The 14,402-nt window shown below is 51.0% G+C and overlaps 1 protein-coding gene across 4 annotated transcripts in view; it reads right to left on the bottom strand.

The window, feature by feature from the left end:
* Window positions 1–14,402, bottom strand: part of LOC140373898 (CREB-regulated transcription coactivator 2-like) — a 45,311-nt gene that overhangs the window by 26,296 nt on the left and 4,613 nt on the right. For all 4 annotated transcript variants that reach the window (XM_072460627.1, XM_072460624.1, XM_072460626.1 and 1 more), the window contains exons 2-4: window positions 13,354–13,455; window positions 6,540–6,656; window positions 1,290–1,351 (exon numbers count right to left, since the gene is read on the bottom strand). In XM_072460627.1, coding sequence (XP_072316728.1) covers window positions 1,290–1,351; window positions 6,540–6,656; window positions 13,354–13,455 — 281 coding nt within the window. The remainder of the gene's footprint in view (window positions 1–1,289; window positions 1,352–6,539; window positions 6,657–13,353; window positions 13,456–14,402) is intronic.

The raw sequence follows: 14,402 nt of genomic DNA on the forward strand, positions 1-14,402 counted from the left end.
TGCGTTCTCAGTCCTTTGAGATGAAAGTCAAGTTAACAAGCGTGATAAAAATATTTGACACGGTAGTTCAGGACAGACCGGTCAGTGGGTCGGCAAAATAATTGAAAAATAAAATATTTTCATGTTTTTTCAGCAAAATGCTGATATTTTTTTTCAGTCGGCTAGTTTCATAGCGGGTCGGTCGGGTTACGGCAAACAGACATATTATCTTGCTCAGCCTTAAGATGTTTTTATGTCACTTCCTGCTCTGGGATCCAGGACGTTTCAGAGGAACCATCAGAGGCTTCGTTTCAGAGGAACCAACAGAGGCTTCGTTTCAGAGGAACCAACAGAGGCTTCGTTTCAGAGGAACCAACAGAGGCTTCGTTTCAGAGGAACCATCAGAGGCTTCGTTTCAGAGGAACCAACAGAGGCTTCGTTTCAGAGGAACCATCAGAGGCTTCGTTTCAGAGGAACCATCAGAGGCTTCGTTTCAGAGGAACCAACAGAGGCTTCGTTTCAGAGGAACCATCAGAGGCTTCGTTTCAGAGGAACCATCAGAGGCTTCACAAAGATTTGCAGCAGCAAAGAATCCTAAGATGCTTCAGAAATCAAGAGGAGCCAGTTCCATCCACACAGCCACAAACTTCTGAGCGCCACTGTGGTCGTGTGGATGCAGCCTGACCGACAGTCTGACCGACACAGTCTGACCGACACAGTCTGACCGATGCAGCCTGACTGATGCAGTCTGACCGACACAGTCTGACCGACACAGTCTGACCGACACAGTCTGACCGATACAGCCTGACCGATACAGCCTGACCGATGCAGCAGCCTGACCGATGCAGCCTGACCGACACAGTCTGACCGACACAGTCTGACCGATACAGCCTGACCGACACTGTCTGACCGATACAGCCTGACCGACGCAGCAGCCTGACCGATGCAGCTTGACCGACACAGCCTGACCGATACAGCCTGACCGACGCAGCAGCCTGACCGATGCAGCTTGACCGACACAGCCTGACCGACACAGTCTGACCGACACAGTCTGACCGATACAGCCTGACCGATGCAGCCTGACCGACGCAGCAGCCTGACGATGCAGCCTGACCGATACAGTCTGACCGATACAGCCTGACCGATACAGTCTGACCGACACAGTCTGACCGACACAGCTTGACCAACACAGTCTGACCGACACAGTCTGACCGACACAGTCTGACCGATACAGCCTGACCGACGCAGCAGCCTGACCGATGCAGCCTGACCCGAGCTCAATCCGCTGTATGTCTTTACAGGTCGCTTACCTCCTCCAGCTCGGGTCGGGGGGCGGAGACAGGTACGACGAGTTGTACGGAGAGTTGTCCACCTGAAAACACCCGAGTCAAGGACAAAGCCAGGAACGTAACCATGACAACACGACGCATGACACACGATGTGCAGCGTTTAAGAAGCATCATCAGGAGAGACTCGTTTTAGAGCTGAAACAGGATTTGTAGCACTTTGATCATGGGCAGAACTTCACGTACTTACCTTTATTCAACAAGTCACGTTTTTGAACTAATGATATTTACTTTCACTATTGTATGTTCCTTTGAGAGATGATTGACAGGTTTTGTTCTATTTAAAGAACAAAGAACGAGAATCCGATGAACATTCGTTTAAACCTGGTGCCGTTTTAACCTCCCGCGCTTTTTATTCTGGTGCAAATGATTTTATAATACAGTTCCGTTTGGGCAAAGTCGCCACCCGACACCGCCCCCTGAAGGCTGAGGGGAGGAGTCACGCTGGAGGGTAAAACGTGAGCTCGGACTTGGCCTTGACTCTGCGAAGGACATTGTACATGTTTTAGTGGGAGGAGCCTGTTGTACATGTTTAAGTGGGAGGAGCCTGTTGTACATGTTTATAGTGGGCGGAGCCTATGGTACATGTTTCTAGTGGGAGGAGCCAGTGGTACATGTTTCTAGTGGGCGGAGCCTATGGTACATGTTTCTAGTGGGAGGAGCCTGCTGTATATGTTTCTAGTGGGAGGAGCCTGTTGAACATGTTTCTAGTGGGAGGAGCCTGCTGTATATGCTTTTAGTGGGAGGAGCCTGCTGTATATGTTTATAGTGGGAGGAGCCTGCTGTACATGTTTCAAGTGGGAGGAGCCTGTTGTATATGTTTCTAGTGGGAGGAGCCTGTTATTATGTTTCTAGTGGGAGGAGCCTGCTGTATATGTTTCTAGTGGGAGGAGCCTGCTGTACATGTTTCTAGTGGGAGGAGCCTGTTGTACATGTTTCTAGTGGGAGGAGCCTGTTATTATGTTTCTAGTGGGAGGAGCCTGTTATTATGTTTCTAGTGGGAGGAGCCTGCTGTATATGTTTTTAGTGGGAGGAGCCTGTGGTACATGTTTCTAGTGGGAGGAGCCTGCTGTACATGTTTAAGTGGGAGGAGCCTGTTGAACATGTTTCTAGTGGGAGGAGCCTGCTGTATATGTTTTTAGTGGGAGGAGCCTGCTGTATATGTTTCTAGTGGGAGGAGCCTGTTGTACATGTTTCTAGTGGGAGGAGCCTGCTGTATATGTTTTTAGTGGGAGGAGCCTGCTGTATATGTTTCTAGTGGGAGGAGCCTATGGTACATGTTTCTAGTGGGAGGAGCCTGCTGTACATGTTTCTAGTGGGAGGAGCCTGTTGTACATGTTTCTAGTGGGAGGAGCCTGCTGTATATGTTTTTAGTGGGAGGAGCCTGCTGTATATGTTTCTAGTGGGAGGAGCCTGTTGTACATGTTTCTAGTGGGAGGAGCCTGCTGTATATGTTTTTAGTGGGAGGAGCCTGCTGTACATGTTTCTAGTGGGAGGAGCCTGTTGAACATGTTTCTAGTGGGAGGAGCCTGCTGTATATGTTTTTAGTGGGAGGAGCCTGCTGTATATGTTTCTAGTGGGAGGAGCCTGTTGTACATGTTTATAGTGGGAGGAGCCTGCTGTACATGTTTCTAGTGGGAGGAGCCTGTTGTACATGTTTCTAGTGGGAGGAGCCTGTTATTATGTTTCTAGTGGGAGGAGCCTGCTGTATATGTTTATAGTGGGAGGAGCCTGTTGTACATGTTTATAGTGGGAGGAGCCTGCTGTACATGTTTCTAGTGGGAGGAGCCTGTTGTACATGTTTCTAGTGGGAGGAGCCTGCTGTACATGTTTAAGTGGGAGGAGCCTGCTGTACATGTTTAAGTGGGAGGAGCCTGTTGTACATGTTTCTAGTGGGAGGAGCCTGCTGTATATGTTTTTAGTGGGAGGAGCCTGTTGTACATGTTTCTAGTGGGCGGAGCCTATGGTACATGTTTCTAGTGGGAGGAGCCTGCTGTACATGTTTCTAGTGGGAGGAGCCTGCTGTACATGTTTCTAGTGGGAGGAGCCTGCTCTACATGTTTATAGTGGGAGGAGCTTGCTGTACATGTTTCTAGTGGGAGGAGCCTGCTGTACATGTTTCTAGTGGGAGGAGCCTGCTCTACATGTTTATAGTGGGAGGAGCTTGCTGTACATGTTTCCTTTGGGCCAAGTCGCCACCCGAAAAAGACGTTTGTTTGTCTCTGACTCCTCCCACTGAAGGCTGAGGGGAGGAGTCACGTTGGAGCTTGGACCGGGCCTTGACTCCGCCCCCTGAAAGCTGAGGGGAGGAGCTCGGACTCGGCCCTGACTCCGCGTCTGTGAGGAGCAGATGTCTGAGAGTGACAGATAAGAGCTGTATCTGAAGTGCGGCCTTCGAACGCCGGCGCCGCTCACAACATCGCTCACAAACGCAATAAACCGTTGCCGTGGGACGCGGGCGCGGCTACATCCTGTCGTCCGTGTCGGTGACGTCGCAAGAGAAAAGACACTCATGTCGACCAAACAAATATCTTTAAGAGTGAGCGGAGACATGTAAATACTGTAAGATCTATACTGGCTCTGAGAGAGGAGTGAGGCAGGGTCGCACCTGGTCACCCCTTTTGTTCACTTTGTACTTTGTATCATTCGCCCGATGTGACAAACCATCTGTGATAAACCATCTGTGACAAACCATAAACCATCTGTGACAAACCATCTGTGACAAACCATAAACCATCTGTGATAAACCATCTGTGATAAACCATCTGTGACAAACCATAAACCATCTGTGACAAACCATCTGTGACAAACCATCTGTGACAAACCATCTGTGATAAACCATCTGTGATAAACCATCTGTGATAAACCATCTGTGACAAACCATCTGTGACAAACCATAAACCATCTGTGACAAACCATCTGTGACAAACCATAAACCATCTGTGACAAACCATCTGTGACAAACCATCTGTGACAAACCATCTGTGATAAACCATCTGTGATAAACCATCTGTGATAAACCATCTGTGACAAACCATCTGTGACAAACCATCTGTGATAAACCATCTGTGATAAACCATCTGTGACAAACCATCTGTGATAAACCATCTGTGACAAACCATCTGTGATAAACCATCTGTGATAAACCATCTGTGACAAACCATCTGTGATAAACCATCTGTGATAAACCATCTGTTATAAACCATAAACCATCTGTGATAAACCATCTGTGATAAACCATAAACCATCTGTTATAAACCATAAACCATCTGTGATAAACCATCTGTGACAAACCATCTGTGATAAACCATCTGTGATAAACCATCTGTGATAAACCATTTGTGATAAACCATAAACCATCTGTTATAAACCATAAACCATCTGTGATAAACCATCTGTGATAAACCATCTGTGACAAACCATCTGTGATAAACCATCTGTGATAAACCATTTGTGATAAACCATAAACCATCTGTTATAAACCATAAACCATCTGTGACAAACCATCTGTGATAAACCATCTGTGATAAACCATCTGTGATAAACCATCTGTGATAAACCATCTGTGACAAACCATCTGTGATAAACCATTTGTGATAAACCATAAACCATCTGTTATAAACCATAAAGGCTCTTGTCATGTTTGGATCAGATAAGTTTATGTTTGAACAAAGTACGATTTGATGAGAGTTTATACTTAATTCTTGACAAAGGGTGTAACATAAGAGACTCTTATTGTGAAGGACACAGGTCTGTTGTGTAGTGTGTTAGACTCTTATTGTGAAGGACACGGGTCTGTTGTGTAGTGTGTTAGACTCTTATTGTGAAGGACACGGGTCTGTTGTGTAGTGTGTTAGACTCTTATTGTGAAGGACACGGGTCTGTTGTGTAGTGTGTTAGACTCTTATTGTGAAGGACACGGGTCTGTTGTGTAGTGTGTTAGACTCTTATTGTGAAGGACACGGGTCTGTTGTGTAGTGTGTTAGACTCTTATTGTGAAGGACACTGGTCTGTTGTGTAGTGTGTTAGACTCTTATTGTGAAGGACACAGGTCTGTTGTGTAGTGTGTTAGACTCTTATTGTGAAGGACACGGGTCTGTTGTGTAGTGTTAGACTCTTATTGTGAAGGACACGGGTCTGTTGTGTAGTGTGTTAGACTCTTATTGTGAAGGACACTGGTCTGTTGTGTAGTGTGTTAGACTCTTATTGTGAAGGACACGGGTCTGTTGTGTAGTGTGTTAGACTCTTATTGTGAAGGACACGGGTCTGTTGTGTAGTGTGTTAGACTCTTATTGTGAAGGACACGGGTCTGTTGTGTAGTGTGTTAGACTCTTATTGTGAAGGACACGGGTCTGTTGTGTAGTGTTAGACTCTTATTGTGAAGGACATGGGTCTGTTGTGTAGTGTGTTAGACTCTTATTGTGAAGGACATGGGTCTGTTGTGTAGGGATAGTGTGTTACTCTTATTGTGAAGGACATGGGTCTGTTGTGTAGTGTGTTAGACTCTTATTGTGAAGGACACAGATCTGTTGTGTAGTGTGTTAGACTCTTATTGTGAAGGACACAGGTCTGTTGTGTAGGGATAGTGTGTTAGACTCTTATTGTGAAGGACACAGGTCTGTTGTGTAGTGTGTTACTCTTATTGTGAAGGATACTGGTCTGTTGTGTAGTGTGTTAGACTCTTATTGTGAAGGACACAGGTCTGTTGTGTAGTGTGTTGGACTCTTATTGTGAAGGACACAGGTCTGTTGTGTAGTGTGTTAGACTCTTATTGTGAAGGACACGGGTCTGTTGTGTAGTGTGTTAGACTCTTATTGTGAAGGACACAGGTCTGTTGTGTAGTGTGTTAGACTCTTATTGTGAAGGACACAGGTCTGTTGTGTAGTGTGTTAGACTCTTATTGTGAAGGACACGGGTCTGTTGTGTAGTGTGTTAGACTCTTATTGTGAAGGATACTGGTCTGTTGTGTAGTGTGTTAGACTCTTATTGTGAAGGATACTGGTCTGTTGTGTAGTGTGTTAGACTCTTATTGTGAAGGACACAGGTCTGTTGTGTAGTGTGTTAGACTCTTATTGTGAAGGACACAGGTCTGTTGTGTAGCGTGTTAGACTCTTATTGTGAAGGACACGGGTCTGTTGTGTAGTGTGTTAGACTCTTATTGTGAAGGATACTGGTCTGTTGTGTAGTGTGTTAGACTCTTATTGTGAAGGATACTGGTCTGTTGCGGTACGGTCGCACTGGAGAGATGAAGCGTCGGTCTCTCTGGACTCTCTCGACCAAACCGTGATGTCGCGTCGAGCGGTTTGACTCCAGCGCCGACGGGAACGAGCCCTGAACCACGAGACCAACGAGACGTCAGCGACACACGAGGGAAACACAGATCAGAGCAGATTTTGAAAAAGTTATTGGAGTCACAAAGATTTGAAATTGAATTCATGATTATTTGAAAGAAGAGGATGCATACATTATATACTTATGTGTTCCTGTCTTAAAATCCACTGTAGATTTGACTTTGAGGTTTTGAGGAACAAAACAAGCTCCATATCAGTCAGAGCAAGATATAAATATATTCATAAATCATTATTTTTCTAATTACATTACAGATTTTTTTTTCAGACTGCTGCTCATGCTTCTAGTGGGAGGAGCCTGCTGCTCATGCTTCTAGTGAGAGGAGCCTGCTGTACATGCTTCTAGTGGGAGGAGTCTGCTGCTCATGCTTCTAGTGGGAGGAGCCTGCTACACATGCTTCTAGTGGGAGGAGCCTGCTGCTCATGCTTCTAGTGGGAGGAGTCTGCTGCTCATGCTTCTAGTGGGAGGAGCCTGCTGCTCATGCTTCTAGTGGGAGGAGCCTGCTGCACATGCTTCTAGTGGGAGGAGCCTGCTGTACATGCTTCTAGTGGGAGGAGCCTGCTACACATGCTTCTAGTGGGAGGAGTCTGCTGCTCATGCTTCTAGTGGGAGGAGTCTGCTGCTCATGCTTCTAGTGGGAGGAGCCTGCTGCTCATGCTTCTAGTGGGAGGAGCCTGCTGCACACGCTTCTAGTGGGAGGAGCCTGCTGTACATGCTTCTAGTGGGAGGAGCCTGCTGTACATGCTTCTAGTGGGAGGAGTCTGCTGCACATGCTTCTAGTGGGAGGAGCCTGCTACACATGCTTCTAGTGGGAGGAGCCTGCTGTACATGCTTCTAGTGGGAGGAGTCTGCTGCTCATGCTTCTAGTGGGAGGAGCCTGCTGCTCATGCTTCTAGTGGGAGGAGCCTGCTGCACATGCTTCTAGTGGGAGGAGCCTGCTGTACATGCTTCTAGTGGGAGGAGCCTGCTACACATGCTTCTAGTGGGAGGAGCCTGCTGCTCATGCTTCTAGTGGGAGGAGTCTGCTGCACATGCTTCTAGTGGGAGGAGCCTGCTGCACATGCTTCTAGTGGGAGGAGCCTGCTGTACATGCTTCTAGTGGGAGGAGCCTGCTGTACATGCTTCTAGTGGGAGGAGCCTGCTGTACATGCTTCTAGTGGGAGGAGTCTGCTGCACATGCTTCTAGTGGGAGGAGCCTGCTACACATGCTTCTAGTGGGAGGAGCCTGCTGTACATGCTTCTAGTGGGAGGAGCCTGGTGTACACGCTTCTAGTGGGAGGAGCCTGCTGTACACGCTTCTAGTGGGAGGAGCCTGCTGCACATGCTTCTAGTGGGAGGAGCCTGCTGTACATGCTTCTAGTGGGAGGAGCCTGCTGTACATGCTTCTAGTGGGAGGAGCCTGCTGTACATGCTTCTAGTGGGAGGAGCCTGCTACACATGCTTCTAGTGGGAGGAGTCTGCTGTACATGCTTCTATTGGGAGGAGTCTGCTGCACATGCTTCTAGTGGGAGGAGCCTGCTGTACATGCTTCTAGTGGGAGGAGCCTGCTGTACATGCTTCTAGTGGGAGGAGTCTGCTGTACATGCTTCTATTGGGAGGAGTCTGCTGCACATGCTTCTAGTGGGAGGAGCCTGCTGTACATGCTTCTAGTGGGAGGAGCCTGCTGTACATGCTTCTAGTGGGAGGAGCCTGCTGTACATGCTTCTAGTGGGAGGAGCCTGGTGTACACGCTTCTAGTGGGAGGAGCCTGCTGTACACGCTTCTAGTGGGAGGAGCCTGCTACACATGCTTCTAGTGGGAGGAGCCTGCTGTACATGCTTCTAGTGGGAGGAGCCTGCTACACATGCTTCTAGTGGGAGGAGCCTGCTGCTCATGCTTCTAGTGGGAGGAGTCTGCTGCACATGCTTCTAGTGGGAGGAGCCTGCTACACATGCTTCTAGTGGGAGGAGCCTGCTGTATATGCTTCTAGTGGGAGGAGCCTGCTGTACATGCTTCTAGTGGGAGGAGCCTGCTGTACATGCTTCTAGTGGGAGGAGTCTGCTGCACATGCTTCTAGTGGGAGGAGCCTGCTACACATGCTTCTAGTGGGAGGAGCCTGCTGTACATGCTTCTAGTGGGAGGAGTCTGCTGCTCATGCTTCTAGTGGGAGGAGCCTGCTGCTCATGCTTCTAGTGGGAGGAGCCTGCTGCACATGCTTCTAGTGGGAGGAGCCTGCTGCACATGCTTCTAGTGGGAGGAGCCTGCTGTACATGCTTCTAGTGGGAGGAGCCTGCTGTACATGCTTCTAGTGGGAGGAGCCTGCTACACATGCTTCTAGTGGGAGGAGCCTGCTGTACACGCTTCTAGTGGGAGGAGCCTGCTGCACACGCTTCTAGTGGGAGGAGCCTGCTGCTCATGCTTCTAGTGGGAGGAGCCTGCTGCACACGCTTCTAGTGGGAGGAGCCTGCTGTACACGCTTCTAGTGGGAGGAGCCTGCTGTACACGCTTCTAGTGGGAGGAGCCTGCTGTACACGCTTCTAGTGGGAGGAGCCTGCTGCACACGCTTCTAGTGGGAGGAGCCTGCTGCACACGCTTCTAGTGGGAGGAGCCTGCTGCACACGCTTCTAGTGGGAGGAGCCTGCTGTACACGCTTCTAGTGGGAGGAGCCTGCTACACACGCTTCTAGTGGGAGGAGCCTGCTGCACATGCTTCTAGTGGGAGGAGCCTGCTGTACATGCTTCTAGTGGGAGGAGCCTGCTGTACATGCTTCTAGTGGGAGGAGCCTGCTGTACATGCTTCTAGTGGGAGGAGTCTGCTGCACATGCTTCTAGTGGGAGGAGCCTGCTGTACATGCTTCTAGTGGGAGGAGCCTGCTGTACACGCTTCTAGTGGGAGGAGCCTGCTGTACACGCTTCTAGTGGGAGGAGTCTGCTGCACACGCTTCTAGTGGGAGGAGCCTGCTGCACACGCTTCTAGTGGGAGGAGCCTGCTGTACACGCTTCTAGTGGGAGGAGCCTGCTGTACATGCTTCTAGTGGGAGGAGCCTGCTGTACATGCTTCTAGTGGGAGGAGCCTGCTGTACATGCTTCTAGTGGGAGGAGCCTGCTGTACATGCTTCTAGTGGGAGGAGCCTGCTGTACATGCTTCTAGTGGGAGGAGCCTGCTGCACATGCTTCTAGTGGGAGGAGCCTGCTGCACATGCTTCTAGTGGGAGGAGCCTGCTGCACATGCTTCTAGTGGGAGGAGCCTGCTGTACATGCTTCTAGTGGGAGGAGCCTGCTGTACATGCTTCTAGTGGGAGGAGCCTGCTGCACATGCTTCTAGTGGGAGGAGCCTGCTACACATGCTTCTAGTGGGAGGAGCCTGCTGTACATGCTTCTAGTGGGAGGAGCCTGCTACACATGCTTCTAGTGGGAGGAGCCTGCTGCTCATGCTTCTAGTGGGAGGAGTCTGCTGCACATGCTTCTAGTGGGAGGAGCCTGCTGCACATGCTTCTAGTGGGAGGAGCCTGCTGTACATGCTTCTAGTGGGAGGAGCCTGCTGTACATGCTTCTAGTGGGAGGAGTCTGCTGCACATGCTTCTAGTGGGAGGAGCCTGCTACACATGCTTCTAGTGGGAGGAGCCTGCTGTACATGCTTCTAGTGGGAGGAGCCTGCTGCACATGCTTCTAGTGGGAGGAGCCTGCTGTACATGCTTCTAGTGGGAGGAGCCTGCTGTACATGCTTCTAGTGGGAGGAGCCTGGTGTACACGCTTCTAGTGGGAGGAGCCTGCTGCACACGCTTCTAGTGGGAGGAGCCTGCTGCACACGCTTCTAGTGGGAGGAGCCTGCTGCACACGCTTCTAGTGGGAGGAGCCTGCTGTACACGCTTCTAGTGGGAGGAGCCTGCTACACACGCTTCTAGTGGGAGGAGCCTGCTGCACATGCTTCTAGTGGGAGGAGCCTGCTGTACATGCTTCTAGTGGGAGGAGCCTGCTGTACATGCTTCTAGTGGGAGGAGCCTGCTGTACATGCTTCTAGTGGGAGGAGTCTGCTGCACATGCTTCTAGTGGGAGGAGCCTGCTGTACATGCTTCTAGTGGGAGGAGCCTGCTGTACACGCTTCTAGTGGGAGGAGCCTGCTGTACACGCTTCTAGTGGGAGGAGTCTGCTGCACACGCTTCTAGTGGGAGGAGCCTGCTGCACACGCTTCTAGTGGGAGGAGCCTGCTGTACATGCTTCTAGTGGGAGGAGCCTGCTGTACATGCTTCTAGTGGGAGGAGCCTGCTGTACATGCTTCTAGTGGGAGGAGCCTGCTGTACATGCTTCTAGTGGGAGGAGCCTGCTGTACATGCTTCTAGTGGGAGGAGCCTGCTGTACATGCTTCTAGTGGGAGGAGCCTGCTGCACATGCTTCTAGTGGGAGGAGCCTGCTGCACATGCTTCTAGTGGGAGGAGCCTGCTGCACATGCTTCTAGTGGGAGGAGCCTGCTGTACATGCTTCTAGTGGGAGGAGCCTGCTGTACATGCTTCTAGTGGGAGGAGCCTGCTGCACATGCTTCTAGTGGGAGGAGCCTGCTACACATGCTTCTAGTGGGAGGAGCCTGCTGTACATGCTTCTAGTGGGAGGAGCCTGCTACACATGCTTCTAGTGGGAGGAGCCTGCTGCTCATGCTTCTAGTGGGAGGAGTCTGCTGCACATGCTTCTAGTGGGAGGAGCCTGCTGCACATGCTTCTAGTGGGAGGAGCCTGCTGTACATGCTTCTAGTGGGAGGAGCCTGCTGTACATGCTTCTAGTGGGAGGAGTCTGCTGCACATGCTTCTAGTGGGAGGAGCCTGCTACACATGCTTCTAGTGGGAGGAGCCTGCTGTACATGCTTCTAGTGGGAGGAGCCTGCTGCACATGCTTCTAGTGGGAGGAGCCTGCTGTACATGCTTCTAGTGGGAGGAGCCTGCTGTACATGCTTCTAGTGGGAGGAGCCTGGTGTACACGCTTCTAGTGGGAGGAGCCTGCTGTACACGCTTCTAGTGGGAGGAGCCTGCTACACATGCTTCTAGTGGGAGGAGCCTGCTGTACATGCTTCTAGTGGGAGGAGCCTGCTACACATGCTTCTAGTGGGAGGAGCCTGCTGTACATGCTTCTAGTGGGAGGAGCCTGCTGCACACGCTTCTAGTGGGAGGAGCCTGCTGCACACGCTTCTAGTGGGAGGAGCCTGCTGTACATGCTTCTAGTGGGAGGAGCCTGCTGTACACGCTTCTAGTGGGAGGAGCCTGCTACACACGCTTCTAGTGGGAGGAGCCTGCTGCACACGCTTCTAGTGGGAGGAGCCTGCTGTACACGCTTCTAGTGGGAGGAGCCTGCTACACACGCTTCTAGTGGGAGGAGCCTGCTACACACGCTTCTAGTGGGAGGAGCCTGCTGCACACGCTTCTAGTGGGAGGAGCCTGCTGTACATGCTTCTAGTGGGAGGAGCCTGCTACACACGCTTCTAGTGGGAGGAGCCTGCTGCACACGCTTCTAGTGGGAGGAGCCTGCTGTACACGCTTCTAGTGGGAGGAGCCTGCTACACACGCTTCTAGTGGGAGGAGCCTGCTGCACACGCTTCTAGTGGGAGGAGTCTGCTGCACATGCTTCTAGTGGGAGGAGCCTGCTGCACATGCTTCTAGTGGGAGGAGCCTGCTGTACATGCTTCTAGTGGGAGGAGCCTGCTGTACATGCTTCTAGTGGGAGGAGTCTGCTGCACATGCTTCTAGTGGGAGGAGCCTGCTACACATGCTTCTAGTGGGAGGAGCCTGCTGTACATGCTTCTAGTGGGAGGAGCCTGCTGCACATGCTTCTAGTGGGAGGAGCCTGCTGTACATGCTTCTAGTGGGAGGAGCCTGCTGTACATGCTTCTAGTGGGAGGAGCCTGGTGTACACGCTTCTAGTGGGAGGAGCCTGCTGTACACGCTTCTAGTGGGAGGAGCCTGCTACACATGCTTCTAGTGGGAGGAGCCTGCTGTACATGCTTCTAGTGGGAGGAGCCTGCTACACATGCTTCTAGTGGGAGGAGCCTGCTGTACATGCTTCTAGTGGGAGGAGCCTGCTGCACACGCTTCTAGTGGGAGGAGCCTGCTGCACACGCTTCTAGTGGGAGGAGCCTGCTGTACATGCTTCTAGTGGGAGGAGCCTGCTGTACACGCTTCTAGTGGGAGGAGCCTGCTACACACGCTTCTAGTGGGAGGAGCCTGCTGCACACGCTTCTAGTGGGAGGAGCCTGCTGTACACGCTTCTAGTGGGAGGAGCCTGCTACACACGCTTCTAGTGGGAGGAGCCTGCTACACACGCTTCTAGTGGGAGGAGCCTGCTGCACACGCTTCTAGTGGGAGGAGCCTGCTGTACATGCTTCTAGTGGGAGGAGCCTGCTACACACGCTTCTAGTGGGAGGAGCCTGCTGCACACGCTTCTAGTGGGAGGAGCCTGCTGTACACGCTTCTAGTGGGAGGAGCCTGCTACACACGCTTCTAGTGGGAGGAGCCTGCTGCACACGCTTCTAGTGGGAGGAGCCTGCTGCTCATGCTTCTAGTGGGAGGAGCCTGCTGCACACGCTTCTAGTGGGAGGAGCCTAATAAAGGTTGAATCGTGGAGACTGAAGGTTCTGATGAAACTGTGATAGTTACAGTAACATTATACTGAGTGTGGACTATTGAGGACGCATCCTCTGAAGACATGAAGGTTCAGACCTGGAAGTCCTGAGGGTTTCTGCCGATCTGGTTCACGTTGGGCAGCGAACCACCGTAGTACGGACCCTGAGTCCTAGCAAGACGCAGCTTCTGAGCCTGGAGCTGAGGACACAAACAACAGGAACTGAGGACACAAACAACAGGAGCTGAGGACACACACAACAGGAACTGAGGACACAAACAACAGGAGCTGAGGACACACACAACAGGAGCAGAGGACACAAACAACAGGAGCTGAGGACACAAACAACAGGAGCTGAGGAGACACACAACAGGAGCTGAGGACACAAACAACAGGAGCTGAGGACACACACAACAGGAGCTGAGGAGACAAACAACAGGAGCTGAGGACACAAACAACAGGAGCTGAGGACACAAACAACAGGAGCTGAGGACACAAACAACAGGAGCTGAGGACACACACAACAGGAGCTGAGGACACAAACAACAGGAGCTGAGGACACACACAACAGGAGCTGAGGACACAAACAACAGGAGCTGAGGACACACACAACAGGAGCTGAGGACACAGACGGGAGCAGACGGGAGCAGACAGGAGCAGACAGGAGCAGACAGGAGCAGACAGGAGCAGGAGCCGCTGCCACAGATCTCAATCGTCTAAAAGCTTCTGTGCTGAGTCTGTTAACTACGCCTGACTCTGCAGCAAAAGGAGAATTTACGACAAGACTAAAGGACCAGGACTAAACCAGGACTAAACCAGGTCTAAACCAGGACCAAACCAGGTCCAAATCAGGTCTAAACCAGGACCAAACCAGGACCAAACCAGGTCCAAATCAGGTCTAAACCAGGACAAAACCAGGACCAAACCAGGACCAAACCAGGTCTAAACCAGGTCTAAACCAGGTCTAAACCAGGTCTAAACCAGGACCAAACCAGGTCTAACCCAGGTCTAAACTGCACTAGTAATAAAGACTAAATCTACTTCTATTAACACACGACATGAACACGAGCATAACATGTGAAGAGTCAAGGATGATAATCGGGGTGATTTCAATCTCAAGTGCAGCCTGCTGTCCACTCACCAAAGA

The sequence above is a fragment of the Eucyclogobius newberryi genome, unplaced genomic scaffold, assembly GCF_026437365.1.
Source record: "Eucyclogobius newberryi isolate DKJ021-1_F unplaced genomic scaffold, fEucNew1.0.hap1 SCAF_3, whole genome shotgun sequence".
Classification (NCBI taxonomy): domain Eukaryota; kingdom Metazoa; phylum Chordata; class Actinopteri; order Gobiiformes; family Gobiidae; genus Eucyclogobius; species Eucyclogobius newberryi.